Source organism: Thunnus albacares, chromosome 17, assembly GCF_914725855.1.
Source record: "Thunnus albacares chromosome 17, fThuAlb1.1, whole genome shotgun sequence".
NCBI lineage: Eukaryota > Metazoa > Chordata > Actinopteri > Scombriformes > Scombridae > Thunnus > Thunnus albacares.
Window position 1 is genome coordinate 14875664 of NC_058122.1, and position 15462 is coordinate 14891125.

The 15462-nt window shown below is 40.8% G+C and overlaps 1 protein-coding gene across 1 annotated transcript in view; it reads left to right on the plus strand.

The window, feature by feature from the left end:
- Positions 1–15462, plus strand: part of prkcab (protein kinase C, alpha, b) — a 101413-nt gene that overhangs the window by 22550 nt on the left and 63401 nt on the right. The window contains exon 3 of the mRNA XM_044331747.1: positions 7917–7999. Within this exon, the coding sequence (XP_044187682.1) occupies positions 7917–7999 (83 nt within the window). The remainder of the gene's footprint in view (positions 1–7916; positions 8000–15462) is intronic.

Here is a 15462-nt window from a genome sequence, read left to right on the forward strand (position 1 = left end):
CGTAAGAACTCGTAAGAACTCTCTCTCTACGTAAGAACTAGTTTGTATGGTGCAACCAGTTTTAATTTAGTGATGCGTAAATCTCCACTTAGTTAACACTGGATTCCTGGACTCACACTGAACTGTACTATTGTTGCAATATTTCTATAAGTTTAATGTTATTTGATTATGATACCTGTCCTGTTAGCACAATTTAGCTCAACTAGCTGACATTAGTCCAAATATGCACTGCTCGGTGTTTCCAGTAAGGTAGCACTTGCTTTGGTCTGAGGTAGTGGGGCGTGTTTCCAGAGTGTGAAAGGCACCACCTCACACCAATTTTTTTTCCTAGGGTGGTGAGGTCATGACTGGTCCTACTCTGCCTCTGATTGGCAATTACTCATTGCCTTCATTGGTTGGGTTGGTTAGGTTTAGGCATGAGGAATGAGACTGGTTAGGGTTAAGGTAAGAATATCAGGGTAAGCCAATCAGAGGCAGAGTAGGGCGGGTCATGACTTCGCTCTCCTAGGAAAAAAAAAATTGCACAGCCCACACTCCTTGGAAGACCCTGGCTCCACACGAAAAAGATGGCACCGACCTTAAGCAGCAACACTGCTGATCCATACAAACCACTGGGTGACGTCACACCTCTTAATATACAGTCTATGGTTCTAACTAGGCTAAGTTTGAACTTACGGACGGCTGACACAACCGTCTCCCGAAGCTGAAAGTTTGGAAATTAATGAGTTATCATTAAAATATTTGATCCTTTGCTAACAGAGATTCATTGCTGCTGACTCGAGCCACTCAGGAGATGCATAGCCCACACAATGTGGAAGTGTGTTACAGTTTTTAAACTCCTTGTCTGTGGCGCTTTAGTGCTTCTGTGATGCAAAAGTGAGAAACACAAACCACAACGTGCCAAAAAAAAAAAAAAAAAAAAAAGCAGCATGCACCCTGGGGACACCGTCTCTAGTGTGTGTGTCTGCTGTAACAAGCTGTCCAGAAATGCATAATCAAACAGAAATAACTGTCATCGCCTGTCAACCTGCAGCGGTGTGTGGGAGGAGACTTGGAGGTGATGCAATCTGACAAGGCCAAATTCACCTTGAACTCAATTTTCACCCCGCCCACCTTTCTCTCCACCAATCAGATGTCACAAGGCTCCCATGTTCTCTGCAACTGTGCGTAAACACACAGCAGTTCAGTAAGTTTGTCGCGATTGTTTTGTTTTGCTCTGTTAAAAACTGAGACACATCCCTACTGTGCTGACTCTCCCCTGAGGTGTTTTCTTCTCTGTTCTCTGCACTTCCCTACTCCCATGCAGACATTGCATAATTCCTTATGCATGCACATATATAAACAATCAAATACACACACACACATGCATATTCATGCAGCAGGATATTGTGGTGATTGAGATAATTGCTAGACACAAACAAAATCCAAGGAAAGGTTTGCTCATTTTCTGTGCCCTTAAACATTGTGTGACATTTTAGAGAAGAAGAGATGTTTGACTCCTCTGTTCTCATATCATATCTGATTTCCTCCTTTCTCTCGTTCCTCTCTTCTTCTCTTCTTTTTTTTCTTGCTTTGCTTTGCTCTTTCGTCCATCAGTGGTCTTTGTGAGCAGCTTTATCATTGCTTTCAAGGTCGCACATTCAACTCTGTGTTAACTATGTGGGTGTGTGAGAGAGTGTTTGCGTCCCCTCTGTATGTCTTTGTCCCTTATGTGCCTGTAGTCTACATGATTGAATGTATGTGCTGAAATTGAGTTTCCAGGCCTTTGTTGTGGCTGCAACTCTGTTAATTTCCTCCCTCTGCAAGTAAACGCTGCTTGCCAGTATATATCACACATACTTCATCTCCCAAGGGAGGTGAGAAAAGGACAGAGACTTACAGTATATTGTGTTATAATGTGATATACTGAAGCAATTTGGTCTGCCATGTTTGTAGTTTGTAGCAGTGAAACGATCTGGCATTATTGGACAGGATTTTTTTCCTGTAGAGAGGGTTTGAAGGTGACCCGCCTCGCTTCAAATTCTGCACCATCTTTACCAAAAACTGAGAGAGCTATTTCATGAGCAGTGTGGCGCTATGTGGCAAGTAGAGGCTAGCTAATTAGCACTAGCCATTAAAAGTATAACTCAGATGACTAAGACGTTAAACACAACAGGTGTTGTACAAAGTACAAAGCAGATTCAAGTTTATTTGTCATTTCAACTGAGAAAAATACAGTTTCTTTAGAGGTCGGGTGTAAAACTGGAAAATGTCAGACAAAACATAAAGGCGTTAAGACAAAAACGTCAAACAGCTGAAGTGTGTGGGTGCATGAAAACATAGGTGCAAATCCAAGGATGTTCAAGTAAAGCGTATATGGCTTTACAAAGAGTTAAGGAATAAAAAAAAAATGCAGTATATATGCCTTAAGTATTATTTTTGACCTGTGTAAGTTCTTTTTGTGTTACATGAAATGTGTGACCACATAGTTGTGAATTACATTTAAATGACTCAGATATTTTATTATAAGGAATGAAAGAAGAGTACCAGGAAAATACAAATAAATATCATCCCAGAAGGATTTCTGCCGGCTGAACGAAAGGCCACTTCTGGAGCCTTTCTTATAGTCTCAACTGTCATTGAGTCACTTCAGCTTTGGTCCCTGACCATCTATCTCCACTAGTCTCAATTGAGAGTTGGTGGTTAGGGGTCACGGTCACAAAGATCTGCCACTCACTGTAGTGGCAGAAGTTCAAAGGCCACACTGCTGAATCAGAGACCTCAATGAGAAATAAAAATGTTCATGCTTCATTTCTACAACACAGAATAAACATTAGTAGAGCTGCAACGATTAGATGATTAATCAATTAGTCGATCGACAGAAAATTAATTGATAATCAATTTGTTTTGAGTCATTTTTTAAGAAAAAAATCTTATTTTCTAGTTTATTTAGTCCTCTGTGATAGTTAACTATATATCTTTACATTTTCAGACATTTTATAGACAAAACAACTTATAACTTAATTGAGAAAATAATTGGAAGATTAATTGATAATGGAAATTAGTGAGTTAGTTGCAGCCCTAAACATTAACAGTGCTTAAAGAGGCAAAATTTGCTCCTCTTTGGTTGTAAAGCATTATATATTTCTTCAAAAGTGTTATTCACACTGTCTAAAGTCTATACAGAGCTACTAACCATGTCTGCTTTATGAAGAAATTTGCTTCAAGCACAGATAAAATCATGCATGCTGTAACTGTGAATGTCCCAGTGCGAGAGCGGAAGACTAGTGGAAGTGACCAGGACAGTAAACAGCTGATGGATACAGTTTCTCTTTGAGTTTGACCTTTGAACTCCATCAAAATTTGACGAGAACTTGACACAGGCCATGGAGTATGCCTCTCTGCTGTACTGTATGGAGCAAACACCGCTTCCATTGGCCCATTGTCCTGTATGGTTCTCTCTATGGTTATCTTTCAGCTTTTTCCACTGCTCTCATTCAGCACTCACACACGCTTGTGACAGATATAGCGTTTCATTCATCATTCACTGTTCTCACCCATGCACGCTAGCCTGAGATATGTCGCTGTGTTTGCATATGGACGTATGTATCAGCGCACCACCGCCTGTGTATTTATAGTGTCCATTGGCCAGGTGGAGAGGAAATGTCTTCTCTCACTTCTCCAACACGGTGGGGTTAAGTACACACTGTTCCTGGCCAGAATTAAGCCTAAAAATAACCAAGAAAGGATACACACCTCCTCTCTCCTCTCCTCTCCTCTCCTCTCCCCCCCTCTCTCCGCTCCTCTCCTCTCCTCTTCTCTCCTCTCCTCTCCTCTCCTCTCCTCTCCTCTCCTCTCCTCTCCTTTCCTCTCCTCTCCTCCTCTGTCATATTCCTTGCCTGGAGTGACAGTGAATCTGCTACAGAAAGCCCACAGAGCCATAACAAGTGGGAAACAGAGCATCTTACACGATCAGCAGCCTGGTTAGGAGGAAGCTTGTCTCTGTCTTTGTTTATATGAAGTCTACTGTAAGCACAAAGGTAATGGATAACTTGTATTCATAATTTCCACACAATTTGTGTCATCGTTTGTCATTTCCCTTCAAACAAAGCTGACTGACTGATCACTTGACTTCACCTCAAGTATATTTTGCTTGTAAAAAAAATTCCGTACTGATCCAGCATTTGGCTCCCTTCGAAACATCCATCTCTACAGTCGTCAGAACCCTAAACCCCTGTGGATTTGTTCCGTCTCTCTCCGCCTATTCATCCATCCCCTCACACACTTCCCTCTTTTCTCCTATGGATCTCAGATGAAAGCCGCAGTTCTTTTTGTGTTCCGATGCACTCTGGGGGCCCAGATCAATTGAATGTGTCTGGAGGGTATTGAATTGGTCCGGCGCTGCAGGTGTCCTGCCCTCTCCCTTATCTCAACCACAGGCCTTTCTTCTTGGCAACAGCATGCCATAATTCTATTAACTGTGGCTCGGTAGATTACCAATTTCACCAGATTAGCCAGAGCTAAATCCACACTTAAAAGTGTCAGCGGTGGGGAGATAGAGATGTAGAGGTGTAGAAATGCCACCACAAGGCATGATGAAGCTGCACCTAAACAGACAGGCACTCACATGTATCCGTGTAGGTATGTACACACATCATAGGGTATAATGTGCTTTCCACCTTCTGCACACACACTCACAAGAAAGCATTTGTGTTGTGTAAGCTGCTTTGTAATGCCAAAGCCCCTTATCTCTGTGCTTATGCAATTAAGCTGGCGAAACAAAGCCCACAGTAATTAATCATAATATCCCTGACAATACAGTATGTCACTGTGTCACCTCTGGTCCTGCTGTTTCACACAGCTATCCTGAATACTGCAATTCTTAGAAAGCAGAAAACTACACTTCTTACTACCGAGTTTCCCAATCAGATCCCTGCGCATGAATCATACTAAAGATATATTACAGTGGCATTAAATTCACCAAAAAACTCTCTTGATTAAGTATTCCTTCCTCCTCCCTGTTCATAGGAGAGTGTGAGGAAACTTGTAAGGTGTGTGAGGTGTCTTCACAGCTCCTGATTTGTGGGGTGCATGTAACCTCCCGTAAGCTCCCAGAGTGCCTCTGTGTTTCAGCCACCGCAGCATATTAGCTCCTACTTTATTAAAACAGCTTTTAGATTTATGTGCGTATCATTGTGTGTGCACATGAAAGTCGACACCAAGGATTATAGTCCCCGAGAAACACTGCTTCTGTCTTGTGTAAGTCAGAGTACAGTAAGTCTGCCCGACAACACAAGCACACACACACATACACGCACTTCACCTCTGAACTGAAGCCAGTGTCAAGCCAGTCTGCTCTGCTCAACACTGTAGCACCAGCAGACACTCAAACTGGTCTGCAGATCAGCACTGAACCGAGGCAGAGATGGACGAGTGGGTGTGTGGCTGAGGGTGTGAGGAGCGCTGATAGATTGGAGGGAGAGAAAGAACTGCAGACATCATCGCACCCGTGATTCACATATTGTAAGTAGGCAGTGGGGAGGAATAGAGAAACCTGATGGTTGCATTCAGAATGAATCCTGCTGAGTAAAAACTTACTGAAGTGCAGCACAGAGGAACATGTAAACAGAGGTTTTCATAATTCCATTGACAGCAGAGTGGGCACAATGTGGGATGGAAGGATCGAAAGTTTGACTTCGAGGTGAGTTGGAGGTGGATATGGAGTGGGAATGAATGCTGTGAGACAACAGTTAATATACTCACTAGTCACAGACACAAAATCAGATTTGTAAAGACTACTTCTAAAAAATAAAGTCTGATTTCAACACTGATTTCTTCCTCTTCTTTCTTTCCTTTCCCAGAATCGACAAGGTTGTGTGGTCTGTTTTTGGTGCTGGGCTCACTAGGGCCACTAGGGCTGCGGTCCCAATCCCAGTATTGAATCCTCTTATCAAATCTGAAGCTTTTTGAATCTAATAAGGTTTCACTTCTGACTTTTAAAGTAACATAAATCACAAAACTTCAAAGATTCAGTTAAATCTTTAATATTTTTTTAGCTGACAAGACAGCTGACAGAAACAGTTTTGAGCTTCAGCGCAGAAGATATGAAATGTTGATATCTGACACACTTATACAAGCTTGATCCCAATACTATAGGACCTGACTCAGAACTATGTTAATGGCCTCATCAACAATGTTACTAAATCGATAAGCATAAAGGTTTCTGAATCTTGAAACTGATGTGAAACAATCATCTGATTGTTTTATAAAGCCGAGTCGCCAATCATTGTCTTGTTAATCTACTCGGTGTACTCAGGGTAGCAGAGTGGTGTTGGGAGTGATGCCTCTCTCTCTAACCAGTGATCTTTGGCAGTGCAGAGAGAGCAGCTGTTATAATCTGCCGCCGGTGATGTTTGTCATTTCAACCGGTGAAATCTGCTAAAAATTCAAAGCCTGCTAACATCACCTGTATATTCTAAATTTCTCTATGCTCATTTAAAGAATGAGAAGACATTAAAGTGTTGGAGTTTAGTGAAAATGGATATTTTGCTAACTGAGAACTAGATCCTAAATGGAACTTGTCTCCTTATTCTGTGTAAGCTTTTTGCTATGAAATGTTTGAAATCTCACTGTTTTTTTTTTTTTTCAGCACTGTACATTATGAAAATGACAAATGGTGCAGATGACAACTTCAGAGCGCGGATAAATCGCTGTGGGATACTATTTTGCTGAGCTTTTTTATCCCCCTCCCTCTCTCCTGCTCTGCCTCGTTTCCTCTTTATTACTGAAAGAGATGAATTTGTACTGTACACTGCCACTGGCTCAGCACTACACCACTGCCAAGGGAATATCCAACTCTGACACACATACACACAGAAATGCTGTAGTGAGTATTAGGGTTGGATTAGGATTATGATGATGGAAACAATGATTACGTTGAAAATACTGATGCCTATATTAATGGGGATATCTATCTATCTATCTATCTATCTTCTAATTAACTGAGCATCATGATGCAGTACAGCCTTTTTCATGGACAGTCAAAAACCCCTGCTGTTTTTTGGACTTCTCAGTAAACTCATTCCACTTGTTTAACCAATGCCCGTCAGATTGTCTGGCAACTGTGACTTGGCTGGCAGAGTCAAAGACAAAACCACACAAACGATGGTGGAGAGCACAAAAGTGCACATGAACAAGCCGGCATCTCGACAATGAGCAAAGCAGACAGATTGTGTGAGAACGCGAAAGAAGAAAGAATGAGGAATTTCAAATAATGGCAGGGAAAAATACAGTTGGGTATGCAGAGTGAGAGTCAGAGAGGGAGTCAGCTTGTGTTCTTGCTGTCACAGATGTCCGTTCGCGCTTTTTTGCTTCTCCCTCCAGATCTGCGGCAGCATCCAAATGTAAATGCCACTGTCACCGACGTGAAAGCGGCGTCAGGTGTCATGTCAGCCATTTCAAGCTGAGTGACACTTTTGTAGAGCCGGACCCCAGTTCAGTGGGAGACAATGATGCAATCGGTGTCAACCCGACGGATTGTAAATAGCCGACGGCTGCAGAAAACACAAGATCATAGTGACATTTTTTGTGTGGGTGTGAGTGTGGGCGCGTACATGCATGTAAGTGTGTCTGTCTGGTCTGTATTTGTGTGCCTGTACGAGAGAGGCCTCTCAAACTCACTTTGTGGTTGATTGATGAAAATGTACATGCATATTTTCTCGCTTACTGTCTCTCTCTTTCTATTTCTCCTTCTATCTCACAGAAAAAAGACATCATACTTTCTATGCGTGTGTCAGTATATGGGGTTTTTTTCCCTTAAGAGGCAGATTTGGTGGTTGAATGCACTTTATGTGCATGTGAGAACAAGACAGATTTCTCGCAAATTTGTGTCATAAATTGTTGCTGTAAAACTCTCTTCTCGCTCTTTCTTCTTTCAGTGTGCTGTTTTGTGGTTCACAAACGGTGCCATGAGTTTGTCAGCTTCTCCTGTCCTGGAGCCGACAAGGGTCCTGACACAGACGTAAGTTTTAAATACTTTATGCACGGCTTCTTTTCTCGCTTTCTTCCATTCTGCTTTTTTCTTTAAATATCCAGATACCTGAGTGCATCTGTTTGCACAAAAAGACACACAATAACAATAATTATAATGTAATGTAATATACATATGATATATTACAAGACACTACAGCATGTAGAAGAAAAATCCATAAAAGGGCAAAAAGTACTGTAAGAACCTATGCTACAGCAGTTATCTGTAACATTTTAAAGTAGTGCAGTTTCACTGCAAGATCGTAACGTGTTTAGCACATGATCTCATGAACCACTGGCTTCCCACTCTGTGAGCTCTGCCAGCTGTATTTGATGGAGTCAATGCTCTGTGGTGGTGGGCGAGTGGTTTGCCTTCACACCACCTGTGGCCCCCTCAAGATGGATACATTTTACTACTAATCACACATTTCATTTTTTTTCATTCCACGTACATAAAAACATTCTGAAAAAAGCATATTTTTCTACTTCACTGTAACGTCCTTAAAGATGAACCCACTGATTCAGTAGTCATAGAAAGAAGAAAACTTTTTTCCTTTTTATGTCAGTCCCTCCAGAATTTTGCTGAGCTTTTTTGTTATTAATGTGGCCAAAAGTGCTTAATTTGCAGTAGCTTTTCTCAAAAAATTGCATACAATTTGCAATGTTTTATGTGCTCTGTTTATGGCAGAATTGTGGGAATTTGGAAAAATTGTAAACAAAGGAAAATAATGTAATTGTTTAAACTACTACCAAGAGTCATATGTAATCACTTCCTTCAATAAAAAGCTTACTGCATATGACAGAAACAGCTATATTTCAGTGCTAATTTTTAAATTTATTTTCTGAACATGAGATTCGTGGTAGAAAAGGGACTGTCCAGTGAAGACTTCTGCTTGTGGTCTATCACAATGATACAAGAAGTAGAAAAACAGTTTCCCTCCACTGAGGTCCAAAACATTTGACAACTGTTTTGCACGGCCTATGGCAGTAATTTTTGTTGTCAAGTGAGATTTGTCCATTTTCCACCTGAATCCTTGCTGAGTACAACAATTGGTCCAAATCACAAAAGGTCTATTGATTTGGCCATTTCATGCAGAAAAGTTTCCGTAATGTAGTGAAATTGCAAGCTCTTGCAAATATTGAGGAGACTTCCTGAATTTGCATTAATTATTGCAACCACAAAATCGCAATTTCCTGGAGGGACTGTTATGTTGTACCCAATGTGGCTGACAAACACTAACCTTAGTCATCTATGTTTAAGCATCTCCTGTGTGCATTATTTTTATGAGACACACCTTGCAGGCTGCATAGTTATTAAGTGTGGTTGTCCCCTCTGTGTTTTTAAGCTTGAAGTTGGCACTGAAATTGCCTGGCGTATACCAGTGTATAAATAATACATCATTTTGATTTTTCATATCATCAACCATGTATCTGCAGCCTATTTCATATGAAGTACTTATCTGTTGCTGTATCTGTGCTGCTGCTGTAACTGTTTGCATCAACACATCAGGTGTGATAACATTGTACCTCATTAGCCTCTCTTTCCCCCAAGCCCAGGGTGGTGGTGTTTTGTCAGTGTTAGAGTCTGACCTGCATGGTACCTCTGGGTACAGTATCTCTGTTTGGAGCGCATGATTGACCTCAGTCTCCTCTTCCCTCCGGCCAGGAATGGGATCCGTCCTTAGTTAGATAAGAGGTGGAGGTCAAGCAGAGCCGCAGCATGCACTGCTGTCTGTGTAGTTACATGCAACAAGCTTCCGCAAGGCAGTAACCCATATGAACACATACAGTTTGTGTACACATAAGAAGATAAGGCAGTATACTGACCCAGAGGCTGTACTTTCAGCAACTGAAAACACAAAGAGTCAATTAGACACTGGTGTTCTCGCTCTTCAGCTTCACCAGAATGAAAGATGTGCTAATAAATGTTCCCTTTCTAAGCACAGACACACAACCAAACGAACGTTCTCTCAAAATCAGAATCTCTGCTTTTAATGACTCCGTTGTCTTAAACACTTGATTAACTGCAATGACGATACTCTGTTTGTTCAGCACCTCCTCAGTGTGATTTTCAGGTTCTCCTCATTAGATCATTGCAGGTTGTGAAAGTGTTTTAAAAAGACAGAAAGTCAATGCAGTTTAGCGTAGCTGTTGCAAGAGTGCACTTTTGTTTTTCGCCTGGTCTATCAAGGCAGTCACTCTGTATTGGCTCCTCTCTCCATCTTGCTTTCTCTTTAAGACTCATTAGTCTTGTCTGTCATCTTCCAAGACCCATTGTTCATTTTCTGTATCACTCCTGGGCTACCTTTATTCCCATTCAACCATGAAACTCCTCTTCTCTATAGTATATCAGTGTCTTTCTATCTTCCTGTCTAACTATTTCTCTCTGTCTCTCCCTCTTTGTCTTTTTTTAACTCTCTCTCTCTCTCTCTCATACACACACACACACACACACACACACACACACACACACACACACACACATACACCTGCCTCGCTGTTTCAAGTGTCCATTGCAAATTTTGTTGGCCTGTGTTGTGCCTCTTATCTACTGACTGGCTTTGGCACAGAGTGAATAGGGAGCCCTTTGGGGACGGACCTCTTTGAATTCCAAATGATGATGCAGGACTAGCTCATACACAAAGAGCTCTTTTTTTAAAAACAAAGCACTTGTTTTCCTTTAATCCTGTCAGTTTTCGCAATTTTCTCAATTAGAACAGTTTCCAAGCAGCAATGTTTAGTATTAAACAGTCAACTTGCCTGTGATACCACCATGCATACCAAAATCATCCATGTGTCCCCAGTAGATCATATGTGCGGGTGCGCAATTATAACTGTATCCCCAAAAAAGACCAAAACTAACAAAGTGTTCGTCTGTGTCTAAAAACATTCTAACTTGTGTAACCTGTCTGTGGTATTCCAAGACCAAAGCCCGTTAGATCCTGCTGAGGATGTAAATCTTTAAAAACAAATATTATACTGTATGTTTTCATTAAAAAAACAACAACAACTAACTGTCAATTATAGAAAACTTTACCCAAGCAACAGGAAGTAGTACATTAATTGGGGACTATTTTCAGCTGTGGAATAATACACATTTGGTGCATGTAAGTATTTACAGCAGCAGGACAGTGTATGCGGAATTGACTCAAAGTGAACTACAGTGCCCAGGTTCATTGTAATGAAACAACATGTGGCTCATTGATGTGATATAATTATTGGAAAACAATGGAGCTCTACAGCACAAACCATATTAATATGGTTTTATATTGTAAATTTACAGCTCTAGACACTGCAGGAATTTAAAAATCTTTAATTTCTTAAAGGTCAGTTCTCTAAAATCCTCCACCAGAGGACTTTGGTCTATACATTACTTCACATGCACCAGTGAAGTAATGTATAGACGTGCCCCTGCTAAGGAGTAAAACTTCAGTTCTGCTTTCTGTCTGGAGTGAGTGACAATGACTCACCAACACTTACCCATCCATCCCTCCCTCTCACCATCACTCCATCTACACTCCTCCATCTTTGCCCCTCAGCTTCTGAATCAGTGTGGTGTCATGATTCTCATGAATCTGGCTTTGGGCTTGGATACACGCACACTGTCACTTTCTCTCTTACTCACAAACACACACACCCTCTGTCCCTTTGCACTGTGGGTTGTGAGTGACCCCTGTGCCAGCTTCGATGCGTGAATGGCGTCATCTGTCCGGCAGATGCTTTGATCCACAACGCACAACGACATGAAGAAGAGAGAGAGTTGTTCACATTAGCATTTGAGTGAAAAGTGTTCTCTCTCTCTCTTTCTCTTTCTTTCTCTCTCTCTCCGTTTTTCATTCACCACATTGTGAAGCGTAGGTGGTAAATAGTGCTGTATTATCAGTCAAGGATCACTCTGGAACCAGTGAATGAAGGTGACTCATCCATAGAGAAACAATATGGGTTTCACAACCAGATTACATGCACATAATAGGTCCAGATCTTTGACTAGATCAAGGCCTTTCTCAAACCTTTTTTTTTTTTTCTTTTTGTAATATTACTTCATTTCAGTGACAGATCTGGTCGCTGTGACTGGGGAGATTAGGCTTTACATGGGTATATTGCTGTTACTCTCTTTGGCAAATCCTCTTTCCAACCATCTGTCTTTTGCCCTGTTCATTAACAACACTGCTGCAGAGTGTTGCATGTGTTTCATGTACTTTAGAAAGGTTTTTTTCTCTGTCCTGCTCCATGTGTTTGATATATCACGTGTCTTTGCCTTACAGGACATTTTAATACATTTTTTAGATTTATTGTGTACCAATCTGAATAGAAAATTTCTGTGTCAAGACAAATATTAAGCCAAGGTACATATTACTTACATATTATATTTTACCATGTACATAGTATCAAAGTCTCTTTAGTGGTGTGTGACCAATTCATCCCATCTACTGTTTGTCTCCTTTATGAAGTGAAAAAAGTAGTGAAAATGATTCTAAATTTACATAATAGTTTGCACTTAATAAGGCAGTTTGTCACACCCAAAGAAACTGTAGTGCTATTAAGCATAATCAAGTGCAACAGTATTAAAGTAGTAAGAAATATGCAATGATTTGATTGACCACAGCCTCATAGCATGAATCCCAGCTAGTCCTCCAAGTTACCAGCAAGGAGCACTGATGAGGGGTTGTGGTGGGGAAGAGAACTTGACCTGAATATTTTTAGTTTAGTTAGTGGAAAAAGACTTTTTAAAAAGATACAATGCACTTTCACACTCGTCCTGTTGGCAAAGTTTCCCTAAAACATTATTATTCCAAGGAGAAGCGAGTCCTCATCCTTGAAGCCTTTTATCTTGTAAAAGTGAAATACTTCCATTAAAGCAGAATGTAAATCCGACATTTGTGTAGCTTGTCTATAGTCACATACTCATACTCGCTCTTCTCAAGTTCTTGGAGGAAATAAAAATGACTTTCTCTGACAGGTGGTACTTTTTGTCCTTTTGAACTCCTCATCATCTGTGACAGCAGTAATTCTTGACTGCTTGACTAGACTCATGGGTCTAAACGCTTCGCTTATAGAGACTGAGAACAATCTCCCAGGTTTCATTGTGAAAACTGGGTGGAAACAATTCGAGAATTAAAAAAAAATCTGCATTGCAGAACCAATCCAAAGTATTAGGATGGCCCTTCATATTGGGGCAGTGACAGTTTACTACAGAGGGGAATGAGGGGAGAGCATAATTTCCGGTAAGGCGTGTACTTGACAAAATGTAAGGGGCGTAGGTTCAGTAGCTAGCTTTCAAGCAACTACCGTCCATTTAGAAATCCCCAGACTTCAGTAGGCAGAGATCTCCGATTGTCTGGTATTGTGACACCACTGCTTGACAGATGATTGGTCCATTTCTGCAGTAAAGCCGTCTGAAGACGCTTTGGACTTTGGACTTTTGGATTTTCACTCGTCATGAATTTATTTTATCTTTATTTATTTTTTTCTGTGGCAGAAAACACATTAAACAAGCTTTCAGACACTCCTGTGGGTTAAACTGAGCTACCGAAACACTTTTAGGGTTGACTGACTCTAACAGACTTGAAGACACTCACTAGCCTTGCAACATAAACGCTACAAACAACCAATAATGCAACACTCGCTGTAGAATATCTGATGTTGTGAACACCTAAGTGTCTAGTCCATGAATGTAGGACGACCCCCACTTTTTCAAATATAATTTCAGGATATTGTCTTTTATTTGGGCCAATATGGTATCTTTGTTTGAGCTGAATCTGTGCTGCAAATCGATGCAAAGATGGCAGTAAAACACTTTCTTTAATCATTACCACTTTTAAACTAACCCTAAATCTTGCATATGGTTAGAAGTACAGTAATGCTTTCACATTCTTTATATAACATATATAGCACACTTTTTTCATTGATTCTGCCCTTACATAATTTAACTGAAACCACTCTCTTACAAACTCCTCATCAAGTATAAACTTGTACAGCCACCCTCAACCCTGTGTTCCTCATTATACCCGTCATCAGCGTTCAGGCCTGTTGACACTATGACTCTGCTGAAACCTGCACTGCTGTCTTAATTGGTATGATGAGGCGAATGAGTGCTGTCATTAGCAACTGGCTTTTGAGAAAATGAGGATATCACTGAGAAAAGAGGATAGAAAGGAAAGTGAGGAGTGAATAGTAAGAAAAAGACTGAGTTGCTACATTGTTTATTCCACAAATACAGAATACAGTGATATTTTGCTCTTAAATGCAATGTTGTTTTTATCTTACAAACATCCTAATTCCTTCTTTTTTGTAGAAAAAATTCATTGTATATTGCAGATGTTTTTCAGTTGATAAAACCTCAGCTTCCTTACTAACTAGAGGAAAGAACTTTCCTTTCCATGGACACAGAGGCCACTAAAAAAACAAAAAAACCTATCCAGCTGAACTGTTTCCAGCTCAGTAGTTAACTATCAGCTGTATCCAAATGAGGTCATCTCTAATTCAGCTGCAGTTTGTCAGTTAGATTACCCATGGCTCAGTTTAAAGTCTCAAGAAACTGTGACCGTTCGGAAATGACATCAGGAAGAGAGCACTTTTCTCCCAAAAGTTATAAGTGCTTGTAGATGAGTATGTACGTGCATGTTTGCTATTATGTGTGAGTGCCAGCATAGGTGTGTATGTGTGTGCGTGACTTCAGCTAATTGCCCAGCAGCACATATGGCTGAGTTGAGCTGAAAGGACAGTGGCTTATACAGGGGGTGGACACACTATCGCTATCTTCTGTGCAGTCTAATGCAATCCAATGCAACAGCCCTGCAATTAATGCAAATTTTGAGAATTTGGTGATGCTCATATTTTTGTTGAGGCATTGATTTAGCCAAGGTTTCATAGTTCATAATCATCTTCCACAAAGCAGGTGATTAAATATCATGAGTCACCCACACTACAGATTTTGAAAGGGTGAACAATTAATGGAAATGGAAAAAATGAGGATCAGCATGAGTTTTATATCATAGGGAGTATAGTTTTCATTAATTGTGATTAATATTTCACCACTGCTCTTTCTTTGACACCTTTACACTGAGTATTAAATTTGTCTTGATGATTAAGTGCACACAATCACTCGTTGCGTGCCTGAAATCCCAGAGGAGCTCATATTGTCGATGTTCCACTTATTTGTGCAGGAAAACAAGATGGCTGGCTATATTGCCTGGTGCACAGCACCTGTCAACTGTCATCTACCTACCGACAACCTGCATAGAAAGAGAAAGAGAGAGAGAGCTCCGCAATGAGTCAGATGAAAAGAGTTTGAGTTGTTGAGTGTTTCGGCATCACTTTGACACATTGACAGGTGGTGAGCTGAAACACGGCAAATCCCTTGTTCCTCCCTTCTCCTTGTCCCGCTGTCTGCAGTTATGACAGCTGAGTGCTTCTTTGTTTTTCCTCCTCAAAGGTTACAGCCTCTGTCCCGGT